The sequence below is a fragment of the Hemitrygon akajei genome, chromosome 5 (genome assembly GCF_048418815.1).
Source record: "Hemitrygon akajei chromosome 5, sHemAka1.3, whole genome shotgun sequence".
Taxonomy (NCBI): domain Eukaryota; kingdom Metazoa; phylum Chordata; class Chondrichthyes; order Myliobatiformes; family Dasyatidae; genus Hemitrygon; species Hemitrygon akajei.
In genome coordinates this window covers 92,898,883-92,921,062 of record NC_133128.1, presented here as the reverse complement: position 1 = coordinate 92,921,062, position 22,180 = coordinate 92,898,883, and the positions used below count along the sequence as shown (strand labels likewise).

The 22,180-nt window shown below is 42.4% G+C and overlaps 1 protein-coding gene across 7 annotated transcripts in view; it reads right to left on the bottom strand.

Annotated features, from left to right (window-relative positions):
- mcf2la (mcf.2 cell line derived transforming sequence-like a) overlaps window positions 1–22,180 on the bottom strand; it is a 275,198-nt gene that overhangs the window by 136,997 nt on the left and 116,021 nt on the right. For all 7 annotated transcript variants that reach the window (XM_073046062.1, XM_073046063.1, XM_073046061.1 and 4 more), the window contains 2 exons: window positions 15,028–15,118; window positions 4,843–4,962 (listed from right to left, as the gene is read on the bottom strand). In XM_073046062.1, the coding sequence (XP_072902163.1) occupies window positions 4,843–4,962; window positions 15,028–15,118 (211 nt within the window). The remainder of the gene's footprint in view (window positions 1–4,842; window positions 4,963–15,027; window positions 15,119–22,180) is intronic.

Here is a 22,180-nt window from a genome sequence, read left to right as displayed (position 1 = left end):
AAGCATTGACCTCCTCCAAGAGTAATGGGTCATTGCTACTTAATCTAGCTGATCTTGCCTTGTAGGAAGTTATATTGTGCAAGCCCAAAATTTAGACCAAAATTGCCTCTTTGTACTTGCAATATGAGGTTATACCCAATTTCCTCGGGATCAATAAAGTATGTCTGTCTGTCTGTCTGTCTGACTTCTCATATGACTCTGGGTTGTCAGCTCTAAACACCACAGATCTAGCTCTTAGCAGATTACAAATCTTCTGGTTTATCCAGTGCTTCGATTAAAGGAACTCTTGATGCAGGAATAGTGATATGTTTCTAATCAGTATAAATGGAAGAGGTCTTGCTGTAAGTGAGAAAGTGGTGTAAGTGCATTTTGAAGTGAAAAGGGTCCTTTGAGTGTTTTGTCATCAGAAGGCTGGCACACAGTCACTATGGTCACAATTACATCCTGCATGAATAGTTCAAATAGAAATTCAACGCACATTCAACTACAGTGGCAACAATATGTTTAAGAGCTTTGAAAAGTAAGGAAGGCAGGAGATAGTATATCAATTACAAATACTGTAGTTTTTGCATTTGATTTGGATTCTGAGAGGGAGATACATAGAATAACTTAAGTGGCAGCTGACATGAGAACTAGGAAGAGAAGTTATCAGCAGTCACATGAAGAATGCTCAATATCACAAACCAACTGGTTTGGAAGAGGGAATGGGAGAGAAATAGGACAATGGATGGAGGGCAGATCTGGGAAAAGGCTTATAAGGGAAGGGAGCTGAGAGAAAAATGTCTCTGTGCTATGAGATGGTTGGTCAGAAAATTTTTTAGTAATAATTCTGACTGAATAATCACATTATGTAACTAATGAAACCCAAGATAAACTAATATAACCAACAGTCATAAACGCAAGAAATTCTGCAGATGCTGTAAATCCAGAGCAACACACACAAAATGCTGGAGGAACTCAGTAGGTCAGGCAGCATCTATGGAAAAGAATAAAGATAGCCAACAGTCATATTTATTATATGGTAAGTTGAAATTGGAATTAGTTTATTATTGTCTGGTGGATTAGAGACCCTCAATGATTGTCAGACTGGTGAAGCCGGACTCCGGCAGCCAGTAAACATCCACTTCCACTGGGCTTGGATCTCTGAGTGGTGAGAGGCCTCGGTATGAGTGAGATTGTAAGATGGACCTGGACCAGGCAGCATCAGTTTGGGTCTAGCAAGGTGAAGAGAGGGAAGGAGTGGAATGAGGAAATTATTTTTCTTTAGCTTATTCATTTTCTGGGATCCGATGTCACAACAAAACCAGCATTTATTGGCCACCGCTAGTTATTGATGTTCAAAGATGGGGGAGAGCCACCTTGAACTGTTGCAGTCCTTCTGATGAAGGGATCCCACAATGTCCTTCGGCATTTGATAGTTTTTGATAAATGCAGGGCTGGAGTGCTTCCTTTCACAAATGCAGCTGAACACAGTAAACATATCTAACTGATAAAGCTGAGGAAAATCTTTAGGCTAAGCACACTGCTGTGAGGGGAATTGAAAAGCAAAATCATCAGAAGCTTGAAGTATGAAATAAAAGCAGAAAATGCTGGAATTTTTTAGCAAATCAGGAAGCATCCCAGAGAGAGCAATAGAATGAACATTTTAGCTCTGATGAAGGGTTTTCGACCTAAAACAGTATCTCTTTCTCTTGCTGGCTGGCCTGCTGAGCTTTAATATATTTATTTTATTTTAGAGATAAGCACAGCAATAGGCCCTTCTGGACCAATGAGCCTTCACTGTCCAGTTACACCATGTGATTTATCAATTTACAAACCCATACAACTTTGGAATTGCACCCAGAGCAAACCCACATAGACACAGGGGAAACATAGAAACTCCTTACAGACAACAGTGGAAGTGAATCCGGGTTCGCTGCCTCTGTAACAACATTATGCTAACTGCTACACTATCACACTGTACCAACATTTTCTGTTTTGTTCCTCCAGTGATTCCCTAGGATTGGGTGGGTTGTCCTTCAAAAGTCACACCCATTTTCCTTCATACAAAACATGACTGCAAACTTTGGAGTGTGCCCATTGACTTGAGCTTTATCGGAGCTCTTTAATATCACAATCAGACAAATGCTACCTGATGTCAAAGGGCATCACCCTCAGCATTGCCCACATTTGGTTCAAGGCTGTGATGATGTTTGCAACCAAGTGGTCCTAGAAAAATCTAAGTTAGACATCAGTGAGCAAGTTTATGAAGACTCAGTGCCATTTGATAGCACTGTTCCAGCATCTGCTGAAGATTGAGAAAATACTTACCAGGTGTCAAATAGCCAGAGTTGATTTGTCCTATTTTCTTATAATGAGAAAGATGTTGTGCAGTTTGGAAATACTTTTTGGCTAACTTTGGGGGAGCATTTGGAAAAGGTTATGTTTAATGTTATGTGCTTTAGTGAAAAACAAATCTTGGCAGTTTTAAAAGCCTGTTTTTTTCCCTCCAGATATTGCAAAACAAGATTTTAGCTTTTTGCAGCTTTTAGAGGCAACCTGACTCACTTTATATTGGGAGGACTTTGTCCACAGCAGTGGGAGGGGTGAAATATTAGATAACTGGTATTTGCCAGTAACTGGTCTACCACATTCATGCCAAAGTACCACAGCTCCTATTTTGAGTGGCAAACATTGGTGAGGTAATATTTTTTCACAGTTTTACCCCCAGCTTTGTCAGCTATTATCTGCAGTTTGGTTGAATCTTCCAGTTATATTCATTCTGTAATAGTTCACAGTTTTGATGCAGGCTCTATACAAAGTACTATTTTACCTTCCATGTGAATGGCTGGACAACATACCAAATACGGTTCTAGGAATTCAAAAAAAGCCTAAAATAATTTTCATTTATATCATTTTTCACCCAGTCTGTACTTATCTCTTCTTGGTGCCTCTACATGGCACAGCATCGCACCATTTCAACACTAATTTTACCATGTATCACTGATGTTTGGCAAATGGAAATCACAGACACAGAAATGTCCAACATTTCAAGATACAGGATTAAATGCAGCAAAGTGGTTAATTTGGCATGGTGTTTGTTACTGATTTTGTGCAGAAACATGAAATAGAATTTCACTTTAGTGCATTGCCTGGGTAAGTTTAAAATGCCAGCATCCAGGAACCACTTTATTCTATAGCAACAATCATTAATGACAAAAGTCACAAGAATGTGTCAGAATATTTCGCACCCAATAGGTCCAGTTAAATTTTTTCTTAATATGCAGATATGGGAACATAATTAACTGTACCTTTAACCCTCTTGCCAATCAAGAATCTACCAATATCTGCCTTAAATACACCCAGTGGCTTGGCTTCTACAGCCCTCTGTGGCAACAAATTCCACCATTTTACAACCCTCATTCCATTTTTAAAAGGTCACCCTTTGTTCTGAGACTGACTTTGGATCCTCGACTCCGAATAACGACAACACCCTCTCCACTCTATCCAGGCTTCCCAGTATCCAGTAGTATGAAATCCCCAATCATCCTTCTGAATTCTATTTAGTATAGACCATAGATATCAAACACTCCTCATACATTAAGCCTTTCATTCCTGTTTCATTTTTCCAAACATCCTCTGGACCCTCTCCCGGGCCTTCTTTAGATAAGGGGCCCAAATCTGCTTACAATATCCCAATGAGTTCCAACTCCTTATAAACCTTAAGTAGTATATCCTTGTTTATATGTTCTAGTCTTCTTGAAATGAATGCTAACTTTGCATTTCCCTTCATTAACTACAGCCTTAACCTGAAAGTTAACCTTGATGGAATCCTAAACTAAACTAAGACTCCCAATTCTTTGAATCAGAATTAGAATTATTGTCATTGACTTAGATGACATCAAATTTGTGACACCTCTGATTTCTGAATTCTCTTTCCATTTAGAAAATAGTCTACACTTTACCCTTCCTGCCAAATCACATAACCCCACTCTGCATTCCATCTGCCACTTCTTTGCTCACTCTCCCAACTTGCCCAAATCCCTCTGCAGATTCCCTGTCTCAATGACACTACTTAACTTTCCACATATTTTGGTATCATCTGCAAGCTTGGTCACAATGCCATCAATTCCCTCATCCAGGTCAATAATTTATGAAGTGAAAAGTTGAAGATCCAACTTTATCTTCTTGCAACACCAACAAGTCCCCAGTTAGTTAAAACAGAAAATCACCCTGATGTAAAGAGAGATAAAGAGCTGAGCTTTATTTGTCACATGTACATTGAAACATACAGTGAACAGTGCTGTTTTTGCATCAGGTCAAATCAGCGAGGATCATGCTGGGTAGCCCACAAGTGTTGCTATGCTTTCAGCGCCAACATAATGTGTCCACGGTACAACTTTGAAATGTGAAAGGAAACCACAGCACACGGAGGAGGCCCATACAGTCGTGGGAAGAATGTGCAAACTTCTTACAGACAGTTGTAGGATTCGAACCCCTGGCCAATATTTATTTCCCAATGTACTTATAACAGGAATTGAGGTGTCTGTGAAATAGAAAAACAGAGTTTTGGGGTTGGTGTGGTTGGGCCACGTCTTTGGGATGTGGGGAAAACCCACGTGGTCACAAATAGAAAATGCAAACACCACTCAGACAGTATGCAAGACCAGGATTGAACCTGGGTGCCTAGAACTATGAGGCAGCAGATCTGTTAGTTGTACCAATGTGCTGCCCTTGGCAAGCAGTGGGCAGATCCTGCCTCATAGGATGCTAACCAATATTTTGGATCCATTCCTTTTATTAGATACAACATTTATGATCAACAACCCAAATATGAAAATCAGATTGAGACATTTCACTTACCGGTACCTTCAGCTTAAAATCATCTCGACTGAACCTCAGGTTAAAATCAGAGATCACTCGCTGAAAGATTCCTGAAGGCCGAAGTACGAGAACTAATTGAAGGTTTCCTGGAAATGATCCCTAGAATAAGAAAAAAAAAGAGGTCAACTTAATTTCCTGAAAATTCTCTTCTAAGAAGTGATGTAGGCAATTACTGTAAGGCCATGAATTGTGTTTCATTGGACAGTTGTTTTCCTAGTGCTGTAATTCATTTCATTCTGGGGAGAGGGGGAAGAACAATTGTGATATTTTCCAAGTCAGATGAAACACTTTGGAAATTTGACTGAGCATTCCTGATTATCCCATGCTGACAACATGATTTCCACATTATTTATGGCAGGATGTAGTGGCCTCTATTGAAAGAAGGCTTCCATAGGCAAGACCTATATCAACAATGGAAAGTTTTCCCAACACATCTCAACCCCCTGTTCAGACTTTTATTTCAGACTGCTGACTTTAATTCTAATGGTACTGCCGCCTTTAAATTTGAAATTCAGTTGGAGCACCTGAGGAGAGCAGCCATTTTGGCTTGGCTGGATTTTTTCAGGCGGACTGAAGCATACTTACATAATCAAGTCTTGTCTTTCCTTTGTTTACACCATCGTAAATTATTGTCTGTAAGCTTTGGCTTAGTTCTTAAAGGACAGCGCTATCTGTGTACTTCCTGCACAAGGAGAGCAGTACACCTCCTGTCCTACTCCCCACAACCCCTCTCACAAAGCTTCCCAGCACTCCTTTCCCCTCTGAACACCAGTCAGGCCCACAACTGATGGTTTTAACAATGTGCTGGGATGGCTGACTTTTTCCATGTGCACAAAATAGTCATCAGCTATCTTATTCAGTAAATCTAATATCTCCAAAGATTTCCTAGACCATAGTATTTAATGGTTCTTAAAGGTTGTTATAGCTGGGGGGGGGGGGGTAAATGAGGGACAAGCTCCCATTACCTATTAAATGCTCCCAATGGTGTGTGCCTCAAATAGCCTCTGACAACCAAGTCTAGTTCTATTGACAGGAGAAGGGCCAAAAGCTGGTTACTGGTGCCTTAAAACCAGTTGCTTTGGAAAGATGTGGCTCATCAGCCATGGTTGGCAGCTCATCTAGGAGAAGGAAAAGTCACCTCAAACCTCTGCTGCGTTACAGCTATACTCACTCATGGGGAAGGCTTCAGGAGTAAACCCCAAGGAAAAAATCTGGAGCTGGATTTCCTAAGGCAGTCCTACATTGAATTCAATGTTGACAGGCAACTCCTGCGACACTGCTAATGTCAAACTGTATTGGTTTCTGCCATTCTTTTAGGTTCATCAGATGCATAGAGAAGGGGAGCTTGCCACATGGGCAACAGCTTGCTCTCCATATCGTACTGCCCAGGCTTGCATATCTAGACAGCTAGGATGCAACATCCAAAGTCGACCCCGACTGACAAAGCCCTCACCCACTCAGTATTTAATGCTGCCACATTTGCCCAGTTTATTGGTTGAAAAGAGGATTGAATCAGAGACTAATTTGTGATTGCAGGTTACAGTGCCTTTGGGTCTCTGAGTGCACAGAACAAATTGTTATCAACTACTTCACCCTTCAAGCATTCATGTCCCCTAAAAGTGCACAACCAATGTAAGTTTTGGGAAGAGTTGGTGTCATAGAGTCATACAGCATGGAAACAGGCCCTTTGGCCCCTGACCTATGCCAGCGAAGATGCCCATCCAAGCTAGTCCCATTTGCTCACATTTTACCCATTTCGTTCTCTTTCCTATCCATATACAGTATATCTATTCAATTCTCTTTTAAAATAGATTATTATAACTGTCTCAAACACTTCCTCTGGCAGCTCCTTCCAAATATGCACCAGCTTCTATGTTTAAAAAAAAGCTGCCGCTCGAGATCCTATTAAATCTTTCTCTTCTCATCTTAAACCCATATCCTCCAGTGTTTCATTCCCTAAACTTAGGAAAAAGACAGTGCATTCACTGATTACTTAATGTAAAACCCTACAATAAGCGATGAGGCAACTGAACAGTCACCAGGACTAGAAATTCTCAGCAGCTGTAAAGCCATAGCAATTGGCAATGAACAGTGAGCAAAGGAATATTTCTTTTAAGTCCCATTGCTACAAACGTATCACTATTCACGAGGCTCAAATAACTCACTGAAAGGATAGCTCTCTGCATCAGAGAACAGAGAGAGACCACAGGTCCAGATAACAGCTTAGGGGAAAGATCTGGACTGAAGGGAAGAAGGTCAGGGGTGAGGGAATGGGAAATGAAGGACACAGGAAATGGGACAGGTCATCAGAGTGTGGAGCTGTTAATAGGGTGCGGTGGACGGACAAGATTGGTCTAAGGGCAGATTCTCTTCATGGTAGCCTCCACCATTTGATTCAGTCTGCAGAGCATCCTGTTAACATAACCAGCAGGTTGGATAACTTCAGCTTATTCTTTGAAGTTTATGAACATTCACTTGGATTCTGTTATCATTCTTTCCCCAACCCCACAATGTTAGTCAGTTGTTTAATATGGCAGCTGTCTTTCTCTTCACACTTCTGATTGGTTTTTGTCAAGCCACTCCACCAACTCATGGCTGCATCGATGAACCGCGGCAAATACATCTCGGAGCTCATTGAGTCTAGTATACTTCTCAAACACGGCAGACTCTAGGAACCCTGAATGTGGACCTTGTTTTTCTGGGTGGTGACTGAGCCAGTACATATTGAAAAGTTGGCTTGATTTATGATGAGGTGTGGCCCAGGAGGGGCAAACATGAGTCTCTTCATTCAGGAGCTGAGGATGGATCGATCTTCATCTGGCATCTCATCCACAGCTGTTCCCATATGGGTGGCCCTGAGTTGGTATCGCCTGTTGGAGTCCTTGAAGCACGCAAGCCTCCACACGATGGCAACATGTTGACCCAGGTCATGGAGGATTTTAAGCAATGAGAGGTGAAGAGCATGAGACTGTGGAGGTATGAAGCTAAGGCAGAAAAGATAGTCCACTTTTCCACCAAGATCCCGGTGCCAGGAAACACTGGCTCCTCCACTGGTCCCAGATCACTCACACCCAGCTGTTCTGGATTTAGACCAGGCAGAAGCTTTCTTCACAAATGGAAATGTGGGATTTTCTCTTCAGAAGACTGTGGATGTTGAAGTTCGAGTACAAATATCAAGGCTTACATTAATTGACTCATCGAGCAAAATGTAGAGAGTTACATTGGTAGAGGTTACATTGGTCATTCAGCTCCTTCTGGTGACCAGACAGATCTGTCTCTCTGAAGGTGCAATAGGTATGACCTCCACCCCATGCCAACTCCAAGAGAGCTCCAGAGAGCAGCATCAACATGGGCATTTATAAACTCACAAAAGCCCTAAGTCAAGAAGATCTTTTGTGCTTCTTTATCAAATTTGGCTGCCTCGGAAATTTATCTTTCATCTAAGTATGAGATCTGCAAATTTATCCAATAGAACCACAACAGACCAGCATCATTTAAGACTATACCATAGGGCCAACACTTTATTCAACCATTCTTGCCACAATGCCACACCTCATCATCAATAAGATTTCTACTGGAGTGGGACGAACCGACAAGTCTGAAAGGAACCAATTTAGCTAACATCACCTCTGCCCCATAACCCACACCACTCTAATCCTGGCCAACAAGCTGCTTACGTTGGTACATTTTCAGAGACTAAGCTCTGAATCATTGCCACCATTGCCACTGAAGTGTGCATGAGAATGGGCCTTACACAAAACACAGTTTTTCTACTTCCTGCAATCTTCTGAGACCTGGACTTTCTCCTGGAGGCTCTTCAAAGCATTAGAAAGATACCAGCATTGCGTTCTCCTCAAAATCTTCCAAATCCAGGGCAGGATAAGTGAATCAATGTCAACATCCTCTCCTGGGCCCATAGCAAGGTTCTAGTTATACTCATTTGACTCCAATGGGCAGGCATAATACCAAAGTCCTGAAATAGATATTTTCCTTCAAGATCAAAAGATGTAGGGCACACTATTTTACATCACAGTACTTCCTAGATCAGTGTTTTGTAACCTTTTCTCACCCAACACCGCCTAAAGCACTTTTGTACTTGCCAACATCCCCCCCACCAAAGCACCTTCATACTTGCCAAAACCCGCCTTAGGTACAATATACTTCCCAGCACCCCATAGTGTAAAAAAATGTCTACCATGTACTAACATGAGAAAAATGGTTCTGCTTTAAATTTTTATTTATCTTTAAACCTAGTTTACACAGTGCCTATGCACTGTGCAGCAGCTTCGACCTCAATGTGATCCTTGAGCCTGATAGTTTTTAGCAGGAGTTGAAATATCTGGATCAAGTTGTGCCAGCAAAAGCCTTAGTTCCCCACACATAACAATGTCCAAACAGTTTCTGTTTTTTGTGAGTATGTGATTCACTGCACAGAAGCCTCTTCCAATAAGGTAGGAGCTAGGACATAGAAGCTTCCATGTCATACATATGGGGGAGGGAAGGCATCTATAATAATGTCCAAACCTGTGCAAAGATTAAGTAGATCACACTGAGCACAAAAACATCAAATTAGATGAAATAATTTTTAGCACCAGAAACCCTTAATTGAAGGATTTAAGTTTTGACATATAGTGGCAATAAAAAGGCCTAGAATGTGGCTGTGCATTACAGTATTAAATAAAATCAGTGACCGTGCTGTCCCACTAGGGAGCAGATGTGTTGAGGTATGCCTGATCTCTAAGCTACATTTCCTGTCAGAGAGTAAAGAGTGGAACCCTGCATTGACCCAATGTTTTTGGAACTTTCATTCTTGAAATCAGCTTTGACAAGTACCATAGATTTCCGAAGCAAAATGTTTGACCTGACTGCCAGCGACAAAACTCATTGTCATAGACATCCTACTGATCAGCAAGCCACTCAAATCAGAATCAGGTTTAATATCACCAGGATATATCGTGAAATTTGTTGTTTTGTGGCGGAGCATACTGCAATACTTAGTAATAAAAATATAAATTACAAGTATATTGAAAAAATAATTAAATAAGTAGTGCAAAAAGTGAGGGCAAAATACACTGAGGAAGTGTTCATTGTCCATTCAGAAATCTGATGTCAGAGGGGAAGAAGCTGTTCATGATACGTGTGTGTCTTCAGGCTCCTGTACTTCTTCCTTGATGGTAGCAAGGAGAAGAGGACATGTCCTGGGTGATGGGTGTCCTTAATGATGGATGCCACCTTTCTGAGGCATTGCCTTTTGGGGATGTTCTTGATGCTGGGGAGGATAATGTCCATGATGGAGCTGGCTGAGTTTAAAACTTTCTGCAGTTTTTTCTGATCCTGTGCAGTAGCCCCTCCATAACAGACAGTGATGCAACCAGTTAGAATGCTCTCCATGATACATCTGTAGAATTTATGGAGTGACTTTGGTGACATATCAATTCTCCTCCAACTCCTAATGAAATATAGCCACTGTTGGGTCTTCTTTGTATTTGCATCAATATGTTCCAGCCCAGGATAGATCCTCAGAGATGTTGAGACCCAGGAACTTGAAATTGCTAACCCTTTCCACTTCTGATTCCCCCATTGAGCACTGACACATGTTCCCTTTTCTTCCCCTTCCTGAAGCCCACAATCAGTTCCTTGGTCTTACTGACTATGAATGCCAGGTTATTGCTGCAACACCACTCAACCAGCTGATCTATCTCACTCCTGTATGCCTCATCACCAGCTGAAATTCTGACAATTGTTGTGTCATCAGCAAATTTATGGATAGTATTTGAGCTATACCCAGCCACCTAGTCATGGGTGTAGGGAGAGTAGAGCAGTGGGCTAAGCATGCAACCTTGAATTGCACTATGTTGATTGCGATTTCCGATCCACACAGACTGTGATCTCCCTGTGAAGAAGTCAAGGATCTAGTTGCAGAATGACGCACAGAGGCCCAGGTTTTCGAGTTTGTTGTAGGATTGTGTTGAACATTGAGCTGAGGTCAATAAACAGCAGCCTGGCATAAGTATCACTAATGTGCAGGTGATCCAAGGGCGAGTGGAGAGCCAGTAAGACTGCATCCACTATAGGTCTATTGTGGCATCAGACAAATTGCAGCAAGTCCAGGTCCCTGCTTAGGCAGGAGTTGGAGTGGATTCTAGCCATGTTCAACATCTCCAAGCACTTTGAACAGTAGATGTGAGTTCCACTGGCTGATGGTCATTGAGGCAGCTCACCCTGCTCCTCTGGGTATCTGAGGCAGATGGGAACCTCTGACTGCAGCAGTGAAAAAATGAAGATGCCTTTGATTACTCCAGCTAATTGGTTGGCACAGCTTTCAGAGCCTTACCAGATACATCATCAGGGCCTGATACCCTGAGAGGGTTCACTCTGTTGAAAGATGTTCTGATGTTGGCCTCTGAGATAGAATCACAGGGTCATCAGATGCTGTAGAGATTTACATAGATGTAGTTTTATTCTCCCATTCAAAGCAAGCATAAAAGGCAATGAGTTCATCTGTGAGTGAGGCACCACAGCCATTCATGATGTTAGGTTTCACTTTGTAGAAAGCAATGGCCTGTGAACTCTGCCAGAGCTGACGGATATGCGTTTCCATCTCTAACCTCAATTGGAATTGATTTTTGCCTTTAAAAAAGTCTTCTGTAGGTCATACCTGGACTTCTTGCATAGATCTGGATAGCTAGTCTTGAATGCCACAGATCTAGCCCTCAGCAGACTACAAATCTCCTAGTTCATTCGCAGCTTTGATTTAAGTATGTGCAGTATGTCCTCAAAGTCACACACTCATCCACATGGGTTTTGATGAAATCAGTGACAATTATGGCATGTAAATTCAGATTCAAAGATGAATCTCTGAATATTGTCCAGTCCACTGACTCAAAGCAGACCTGTAAATGCTCCTCCACCTCCCTTGACCATACCTTCTTGGTCCTTACCACTAGTGCTGAGGTATTTAGCGTCTGCCTAAACACAAGGAGTAGAAGTACAGCCAAGTAATCGGACTTTCCAAAGTGTGGATGTGCAATGGCACAGTAAGGGTTAGAGAAACATAGAAACATATAAAGCCTACAGCACAATACAGACCCTTTGACCCACAAAGTTGTGCCGAACATGTCCTTACCTTAGAACTACCTAGGCTTACCCATAGCCCTCTATCTTTCTAAGCTCCATGTATCCATCCAGGAGTCTCTTAAAAGACCCTATCGTATCCACCGCCACCACTGGCAGCCCATTCCACGCACTCACCACTCTCTGTGTAAAAAACTTATACCTGACATCTCCTCTGTACCTACTTCCAAGCACCTTAAAACTGTGCCCTCCCATGCTAACCACTTCAGCCCTGGGAAAAAACCTCTCACTATCCACACGATCAATGCCTCTCATTATCTTGTATACCTCTATCAGCTCACCTCTCATCCTCCGTCACTCCAAGGAGAAAAGGCTAAGTTCACTCAACCTATTCTCATAAGGCATGCTACCAATTTCCAGGCAACATTCTTGTAAATCTCCTCTGCACCCTTTCTATGGTTTCCACGTCCTTCCTCTAGTGAGACGACCAGAACTGAGCACAGTACTCCGCGTGGGGTCTGACCAGGGTCCTATATAGCTGCAACATTACCTCTTGGCTCTTAAATTCAATCCCACGATTGATGAAGGCCAATGCACCGTATGCCTTCTTAACCACAGAGTCAACCTGCGTAGCAGCTTTGAGTGCCCTATGGACTCGGACCCCAAGATCCCTCCAATCCTCCACACTGCCAAGAGTCTTACCATTAATACTGTATTCTACCACCATATTTGACCTACCAAAATGAACCACCTCACACTTATCTGGGTTGAACTCCATCTGCCACTTCTCAGCCCAGTTTTGCATCCTATCAATGTCCCACTGTAACCTCTGACAGCCCTCCACACTATCCACAACACCTCCAACCTTTGTGTCATCAGCAAATTTACCAACCCATCCCTCCACTTCCTCAGCCAGGTCACTTATAAAAAAATCGCTAAGGGTCCCAGAACAGATTGAGGCACACCACTGGTCACCAACCTCCATGCAGAATATGACCCATCTACAACCACTCTTTGCCTTCTGCGGGCAAGCCAGCGGGCAAGCGGGCACAACCTGCCTTTGACAAAGCCATGCTAACTATTCCTAACCATATTATGCCTCTCATATGTTCATAAATCCTGCCTCTCAGGATCTTCTCCATCAACTTACCATCAACACTGAAGTAAGTATCCCTACTCCCTTTCTTGAATAAGGGAACAACATCTGCCACCCTCCAATCCTCTGGAACCTCTCCTGTCCTCATTGATGATGCAAAGACAATTGCCAGAGGCTCAGCAATCTCCTCCCTCATTTCACACAGTAGCATGAGGTACATCCTGTCCTATCTTGGTGACTTATCCAACTTGATGTTTTCCAAAAGCTCCAGCACATCCTCTTCCTTGATATCTACATGCTCAAGCTTTTCAGTCCACTGCAAGTCATCCCTATAATTGCCAAGATCCTTTTCCGTGGTGAATACTGAAGCAAAGTATTCATTAAGTACCTCTGCCATTTCCTCCAGTTCCATACACAATTTTCCACTGTCACACTTGATTGGTCCTATTCTCTCACGTCTTATCCTCTTGTTCTTCACATACTTGAAGAATGCCTTGGGGTTTTCCTTAATCCTGTCCACCAAGTCCTTCTCATGGCCCCTTCTGGCTCTCCTAATTTCATTCTTAAACTCCCTCCTGCTAGCCTTATTTCTATCATTACCTAGTTTTTTGAACATTTCATAAGCTCTTATTTTCTTCTTGACTAGATTTACAACAGCCTTTGTACACCACAGTTCTTGATGGTGGTATAACAGTGGTCAAGTGTGTTAGCTTCTTTGGTTCTACAGGTGATATGCTGGTGGTAGTTGTTCACAGAATTCTTCAAGTTGGCCTGGATGAAATCCCCCGCATCAGTGTCTGCTTCTTCATGACTGCTGATCATGGAGCTCAGCTCCTCCAGTACCTGCCTGGCATTGACCTGAGGTGTAATGTACTTTGCTACCAGGCTGATGGCGGACTACTCTCATGGCAGATAAAAAGACAAATTTTTGACCATTAGATGATTTTTAGGTTGGATGAGCAGGACTGAGACAGAACTGCCACATTTGTACATCACAATGAGTTAGTCACCCAGCCACTAAACCTACTATTACTGCAACACCACCCTGCGAGTTGATTTACGCTTGGAAGCTGGCTGCTGGCTCACATCATAAACCACAAGTCCCTCCTCCCTAACTGACAGCCTTTGAAACCACATCATCACCTCTCAAAGCTATCAATGAGGTCGAAGGGAAATCAAGAAAACTTCAGATGATGAAAACCTGGAATAAAAGCAGGAAATGGTGAAACACTTAGTAGGTAAGGCAGCATCTGTGGAGGCAAGCAGAGTTACTTTTCATCAGAGATTGAATGTTCTTCACATCTCTGATAACCAAAAACATTATCAAGCACCAAGAATGATATGAAACAACAATTACTGAAAGTGGAGGGTGGAAATTGGTTTTGTCATTCATAGAGATGTATGTATGGACATATTTGTATGGAGGGGTGTCCATAAATTTGGGGGTTATAATCCAGAGACAGCCTGTATATAAAAGATAAAATTACCATAGAATCACCAAGCTGCAGCTCAGAAACTGCCAATTTACAGAGGCCAATTAACCTAGAAAACTGCACATTTTAATTTTTTTACCATTTAACAATAAAGCACAAAAATAGTAAAAATAATTTAAAATCGCTGTACATCCCTTTCCCTTGCAGATATGTTTTCCTCTCTAATGAAGGGGCTCATAGGACACTGCAGTGCTAACCTGTGCATGTTAGGCTGTCTTAGTGTAAGCCCAAGAACATTTGCAGAGGTTTGCACTCAGCAGCTGGACTCCGTGGGAAGTCCAATGGCCAAGTACAACAGTCTCATTTAGCAGTGCGGAGATTCACGGTGCAGTTCTGAACATCTGCACATAGGCAAAAGCAGGCAGTCCTCTTCTGGCCAATGCACTCCATGCCATGCTGATCATGTGTCACTGATGACTGAATTTCTTTTGGCTTGTTTGTTATTCAGCACCTGACTTAAAGATATGAGGCTTCCGAAGTCTGTAATGAAATGAAACTCACCGCGATTCGCAGCAGCGACGCCTTTACAGAGGTCCATTTGTCCTGTCTCCTGTCTACGAGCAGAATAAATCCAACGCCACCGTCTTGAAGGCTGAACAAGAGAAGCAGTTCAGAAAATAAGTTAATAATAGAAAAGAACATCAGCTTGTCCCAGATAATTACACCATCAAAAGCCCCCCAGTGTGCTGATCTTTCTGCTGCACACACCCTCATGGATCTTAAGTCTCCTGGCACCGAGCAAAGGGTTCAAAGCCTCGACTCCCATTTGTTAGCGAGAAACTAACTGCTGCCAGATGCAGCCATGACCCAGGTTGGGGGCACAATCAAAGCTCGTTTTCCGCATCATGCATTACGTTAGGTAACTGTTGCTGACGAGGGAACATGCTAATGGTAGGTTATAAATTATTTTCATTAAAGAGACTCAGGAATTCTCCCAGATCTATGGTAATTCTAATAGAAAATCAAACTGCAGCATTTCCTCATGAATGAAACAAGAATGCAATCAGACATAGGGTAAGTTGGGGGGGGGGTGGGGGGAGGTTAGCACTGATTCGCCAGAAACAGCTTCATATTTACCTTTCACTCAACAACTCGTGTCACAGATGGTGCCAAATGAGTCTGAAAACCACAGACCCTGTAAATCTGAACCGACTGTACAATGCCAGAACTTGGCTTCTGGCTACCCACATGGGATTTAAAAGATGGGCTAGCACGCCTTCTGACAGCAATCATTTCTATTCCTGGTTCTGGGACTGACATGGAACTGAAATACAGACATCAGATGCAGCAGCTCTACTGTAAAATTCTGCTTCTTTATTCATTGGGGCACAAGTATGTGGCATAGCCTCTGCATGATTTGTTCGACAGCAACATTCTCATCTCAATCTTGAGATTTTGCAGTGTTTTGTGACTATCGGTGGAGGAGGTGAGCAAAAACCTGGTTTATATTTTCAAATTACATTCCTTAAATGGTTTGAATTACAGGGAGGACAGTTGTAGAGTGAAAGGAAGAGCACTCAAGAACAATTAGCTCAAGATGCCGGCGTAAACTTTCTTGAGAGAGTTATGGAGTTAAACCCACTCCTTGCTCTCTCGCTCCATAGCTCTACATATAATTAATGTAATTCCCTTTAAAATTACAATTGAAACCACTTTCACTATTTAATCAAGCAATGAACCTGACCATAACAACATGCTGAACAAAACAAATCTTCCTTATCAACTACTCTTGTTCCTTTACCTGCAAACTTCAATCGGTACCTTCAGGTTATTTATTTATTTATTTATTTATTTTGTCAAGGCCCCTTTGGCCATATGTCTCTGTATAAACAATCCTGCCTTCTGTTACGTCGCTCTTCACTTCCTGAATCCACCTTCAAACTGAATAAAAGAACATACACCAGTGGCCACTTTATAAGGCATCTCATGAGCCTACAAGTGTATCTCCTACTGCTGTAGCCCATCCACTTCAAGCTTCGATGTGTGTTCAGAGATGTTCTTCTGTACACTTACTGTCATAACTCATGCTTATGTGATTATGGTCACCTTTCTGTCAGCTCGAATCAATCTGGCCATTCTCCTCTGACCTCTCTCATTAACTGGCATTTTCAGCCATAGAAATGCAGCTTACTGGATGCTTTTCACACCATTCCCTGTAAACTCTCAGGACTGTCGTCCGTGAAAATCCCAGCAGATCAGCAGTTTCTGAGATACTGGTACCAACAAACGTTCCACGGTCAAGGTCACTTAGATCACTTTTCTTCCCCCTTCTAATGTTTGGTCTGAATAACAAATGAATCTCTTGACCATGTCTGCATGCTTTGATGCATTGAGTTGCTGCCACTTGATTGGCTGATTAGATATTTACGATAACAAACAGGTGTAAAGGTATACCTAATAGAGGCCACTGAGTGTATATGTCCAATTTAGTTCAAGAAGTGATTACTATAAACGGATTGTGGGAAAGTTATTAGAAAGAATTCTAAGCAATGAATAAATAAGTATTTGGATAGACATGGACTGACTAAGGATAGTCTGCAAGGCTTCATGCATGGTAGGTCATGTCTAACCAAACTTATACAGTTTTTCGAGGACATTACTGGGAAAGTGGATGAAGGGAAGACAGTGGATGTTGTCTACATGGACTTTAGCAAGGCATTTGACATGGTCCTGCACAGGAGGCTGGTCAAGAAGGTTCAGTTGCTCAGCATTCAGGTTGAGGTAGTAAATTGGATTAGACAGTGGCTTTGTGGAATAAGTCAAAGAGTGGTAGTGGATGGTTGCTTCTCTGACTAGAGGCTGGAGGCCTGTGACTAGTAGTGTGCTGCAGGGATTGATGTTGGGTCTGTTGTTTGTCATTTATATCAACAATCAGGATGATAATATGGTTATCTGGATCAGCAAATTTGCGGATGACACCAAGTTTGGGGTTTAGTGGACAGTGAGGAAGGCTATCGTGGCTTGCAGAGGGATCTGCATCAGCTGGAAAAATGGGGAGAAAACAGCAAATGGAATTCAATGTAGATAAGAGCGAGGTTTTGTTCTTCAGTAGGACCAACCAGGGTAGATTTTACAGAGTTGGCAGAGCACTGAGGAGTGTGGTAGAACCAAGGGATCTGGTAATACAGGTCCATAACTCCTTGAAAATAGCATCACAGGTAGATAGGGTCGTAAAGAAAGCTTTCGGCACATTGGCCTTCATAAATTGAATACAGGAGAAGGGATGTTATGTTGAAATTGTGTAAGACGTTGGTGAGGCCTAATTTGTGTGCAGTTTTGATCACCTACCTACAGGAAAGATGTAACAAAAAGTTGAAAAATTGCAGAGAAAATTTACAAGGATGTTGCCAGATCTGGAGGACCTGAGTTATAAGGGAAAGATTGAATAGGTTAGGACTGTATAATTCAGAATATAGAAGACTGAGAGGAAATTTGATAGAGCTATGCAAAATTATGAACAATTTAGACAGGGTAAATGCAAGCAGGCTTTTTCCACTGAGGTTGGGTGGGACTACAACCAGAGGTCATGGATTAAGGGTGAAAGATGAGAAGTTTAAGAGGAACATGAGGAGAAATTTCTTCACTCAGAGGATCACGAGTGTGTGGAATGAGCTGCTAGCGCAAGTGGTGTATACAAGCTTGATTTCAATGTTTAGGAGAAGTTTGGATAGGTACATGGATAGCAGGAATATGGAGGGATATGGTCCGGTGCAGGTTGATGGGAGTAGGCAGTTTAAATGTTTTCAACATGTACTAGATGTCTGTTTCTGTGCTGTTCTTCTCTATGACATGTATTATGATTTGGTAATTATATACACAAAGCAATGCAAAATGTTGGAGAATGTTCGCCTTGCTACACAGGAAATTAGTTGAGGCAAGACTGAACTTTCAGCAAGAAAGTTACTGAACTTTCAGTAGGTGAGTGTTAAAATTTGGGGAGTAGAGGAGAACTAAAAATGGGAGATTAGTGTAAATGCTGTTGACAGTTGACACATACAAGGTGAGTCACAGGGCGTGTTCTGTGCTGTAACGCTCCTGACTCTTGATCAGCCTTACCAGGATCCAGTTTGAAGAAACTTCACCACACCCTCTGTATAACAAGTGCCTCCTTCCTTTAGGAAGTGTAGGTTTATTCAAGGCTCAAGGAACTGGGAACTTTGCTGATGCAAAAGGGTATAAATTATGGCACAGGAAACTCTAACATGGTACTCTACTGGATGGAGAGCTTGGGGAACTGTGAAGGATTGAGTAGGAATAAGAAAACTCGGTGGTGCTATGGGATTCTGAAGGAATCAGGAAACTAGATTGGTATGGCATTGGGTAGTAATCAGGGAACTCTACCGTGGAGTGTCATTAGGTCAGGAACAGGGAATTCATTTCCATAGATGCTGCCTGACCTGCTGAGTTCCTTCAGCATTTTGTGTGTGTTTCAATGAACATGGTCTTCATTGCTTGAGAACTCTAGGAAATGCAGGGAGCAGTACTAACCACTATGCATGATTTTTGTTGTATCCGACCATTTAATTGTCATTTTCTTTGCGGCTCAACAATTAATTATCTGCTAGTATTTTACATAATTATTTAATTACAAGTGCTCACTATGATTCCTAATGGCCATAACAGTTTAACATGCCTCTAGTGTTTATACAAAGTAAACTTCTGGAAATTTTGTTCTGCATTATGTGAATAAGTGTGTAATGCCCTGTGTATGATTTCCACTGCTCTGCTGTGAGGTAGTTTAGCAGTTTTCTGTAAAAGCAGTGTGCCACACTGGAAAGTGTGTTTTGGTTTTGGCTAAGATAAAGAGCCATGTTGCCCAACTTAGGAATGTGAGTCAGCCAGTCAGCATTGTGGGATGTGACAGAAGGTTCTAGAGAGCTGTGGGGAAGAGATTTCTGAAGTATAGTATTCTGGTTTGGGGTCTTTTGGCAGGAGCTGCAGATTGGGACAGATGGGAAGATGCCACAGAATGCTGTTGGAAAGAGAGTCCTGTTGCAAGAAGTGCTTTGTGCAGATGAATGGCTCCAAGGAAGGGGGGGAAGAAAGAGAGAGAGAGGAGGGGGAGGAGAGAGAGGAGGGGGGGAGGAGGGGAGGAGAGAGAGGGGAGAGAAAGAGAGGAGGGGGAGGAGAGAGAGGGGAGAGAGAGACTTTGAGGGGAATTCAAAAATGTGGCAGGCGTGTATAGGAGGCTGTGGATCCAGCACATGAGTAAGAGATACACCCCCCAATTTTCCAGTATGAGCTCCAATGCTTATGGGCACATTGGACTGGTTTAAATGTAATAATCCCTTCTTTTCTTTTCTTTTTTCCTATTAACTGTTTGATAAAGGTGAAATTGGTGAATATACTTTCTTTATAATTTTATGTGGTGTATGATCTGCTATTTCTTGCCAACAGATAATTATGGGCAGTATTTACACAGCATTCACTCAAATCATGGTTTCTTTAATTGGAACATCATGATGTTTCTGCTTGGTTGAATCCAAAATCATACTGACCCTAGACGTATATTCCTTATTGCTAAGTCCTGTGGCTATTAGCTGAGGTAGCTATCAAGACTGGTGATTTCAGATGTTGTTTGAATGCTGTTTTAGGATCGATTAGGTGGTTTGTGTGCTAAAGCCTGTGTTTAAACTAGCGTTGGGGAAAGTGACGAGGTACTTTATTACGGATGCTGCAGGGAGATGTGAAGCAGTTTTCCACAAATAACACTTGTATTCTGAGTGGGGTGGATGTCCAAATTCCTGACAAACTGCTACTGAGAGTGCTGAGGTCTGTAAAAGCATGGGGAAAAGTTACACTGATTAACCAGCATTTTGACTAATCAGCCGGTAAAGATGTCGTGTTAGTCCAAGGCAAGCAGTGAGGTAACTGAAGTTGCGGTACCTGTTAGGTTGGAAGACCCCAGAGAGGCAGGGTCATAGGCAGTCCATATTTCTAGAGAAGGGGGCACGTAGCTGAGGGTAAAGACTTTAAAGACAAGTTGTTCTCGTTTCTGCAAAGTGAGGGGAAGAGTTGTCCGATGTGAAAGGTCTAATGGATCCTTCAGCAGTTGACGGAAATTCTGAGGTTCTCAAGTTACTTCACTTTATTGATCCTCTTACGACCATTATGTGACGCATTTACCATTGATGCCACTCGGTGCCCTTGAGATTTGGGGGCTTAGTACTGATGAGTAGCCGTATGCTGGTTACTTGTCATTAAAACGGGAGTTTTCGAAAGCAGACGTTGGAGTAACTGACACACTAGTGTTGGTCTGCCCGGATCCAGTTGAAAGCGATGTTTCTTTTACTTCATTTACTTTATGTACAAATGGATTGGGGATCCTGAAATCATGAAAATCATTTGAATACTGTAGTGTTCTTAATAACGATTGAGTAAGTTCCAAAGTCACGAGGACATATCTATTTTCAGTGGGGGGAGAGTCCTGGTTAAGATTTCTACTGCTATGCTGTGAGGTAGTTTATATTAGCAGTTTTTTGCAAAAGCAGCATCCCATGCAGAAAAGTGTGCTTTGGGTTCAGCTAGAAACGTTGTTCAGTTTAGAAATGTGAGTCAGCCAATCAGAATTGTGGGATGTGAGAGAAGGTTCTAGAGAGCTGTGGGGAAGAGCTTTCTGAAAGACAGTGGTCTGGTTTGGGGTCTTTTGGCAGGAGCTGTGGAGCACAAATAGCACATTTGGTTATGACTGCAGAAAAACAAACAGTCTCAAATAAACAGTTAAGTCTGTGTCTTTATTGATGCTTTGCTGCAGGATTGAGTGCTCAGAGGGTACTGATGCTTTTTCGGTTGGTGGGGGTGGGGGATCATTATCTTGCTGCTGTTTGTGCATGGGAGGGGGAGTTGAGGGGGCATTGGGGTTTGCTGTTTGTGCGTGGGAGGGGATGTTGGGGGGACATTGGGGTTCTAACGTTGTAACTGTCATTCATTCTTTGGGGTACTCTGTTTTCATGGACGTCTGTGAAGAAAAATAATTTCAGGATGTATATTGTATACATTTCTCTGACATTACATACACCTATTGAAACCTATTAAATAATATAGCCCAAGTCCCAGAATGGCACGACTGTAGAATTGCTAGTAAGTTGTCCTGATCCAGCTTGTTTCTTCCACCGAGATAACACCAGAAGGCAGCACTGAGCGAACACTGGAGAGCAGCACTGACAGAGAAGCCAGCTCCAACCCAATACTGATTCCAGCATGCCCTACAAGGGCTTTCCCACACCACCTTGGTGTCTCCTCTCCTGATCAGCTGAAGCAGGTGACTCCGCAGCTTCGGCCCAGTCCTCTCCTCAACCAAGGTAATGCAACTGCACCACCATCAGTCTCACCAATGAACCAGATTTGCAGTATTCTACATTACCAATGTCCAGACAGGTCTTGCAAGCACAATAAAACTGTCCAAGACCATCATTCCCACTGCACACTGTCCACTGATACACAACAATGGTACACAATAAGTCCAGCTCTATCACTATCGAACAACTCACTGATGCGATAGTCCTGCAGTACTTGATGTTCTTAGTATCCAGCGGTGTCTTGCAATTATAAAGAAGACATACAAGATGAACAAATACACCTTCGATTGGACCTGGAGTGGCCGTTATGTCCAAGTGCACTGCCATCTTCCCTGTGTCAGTAACTGCATTCCTTA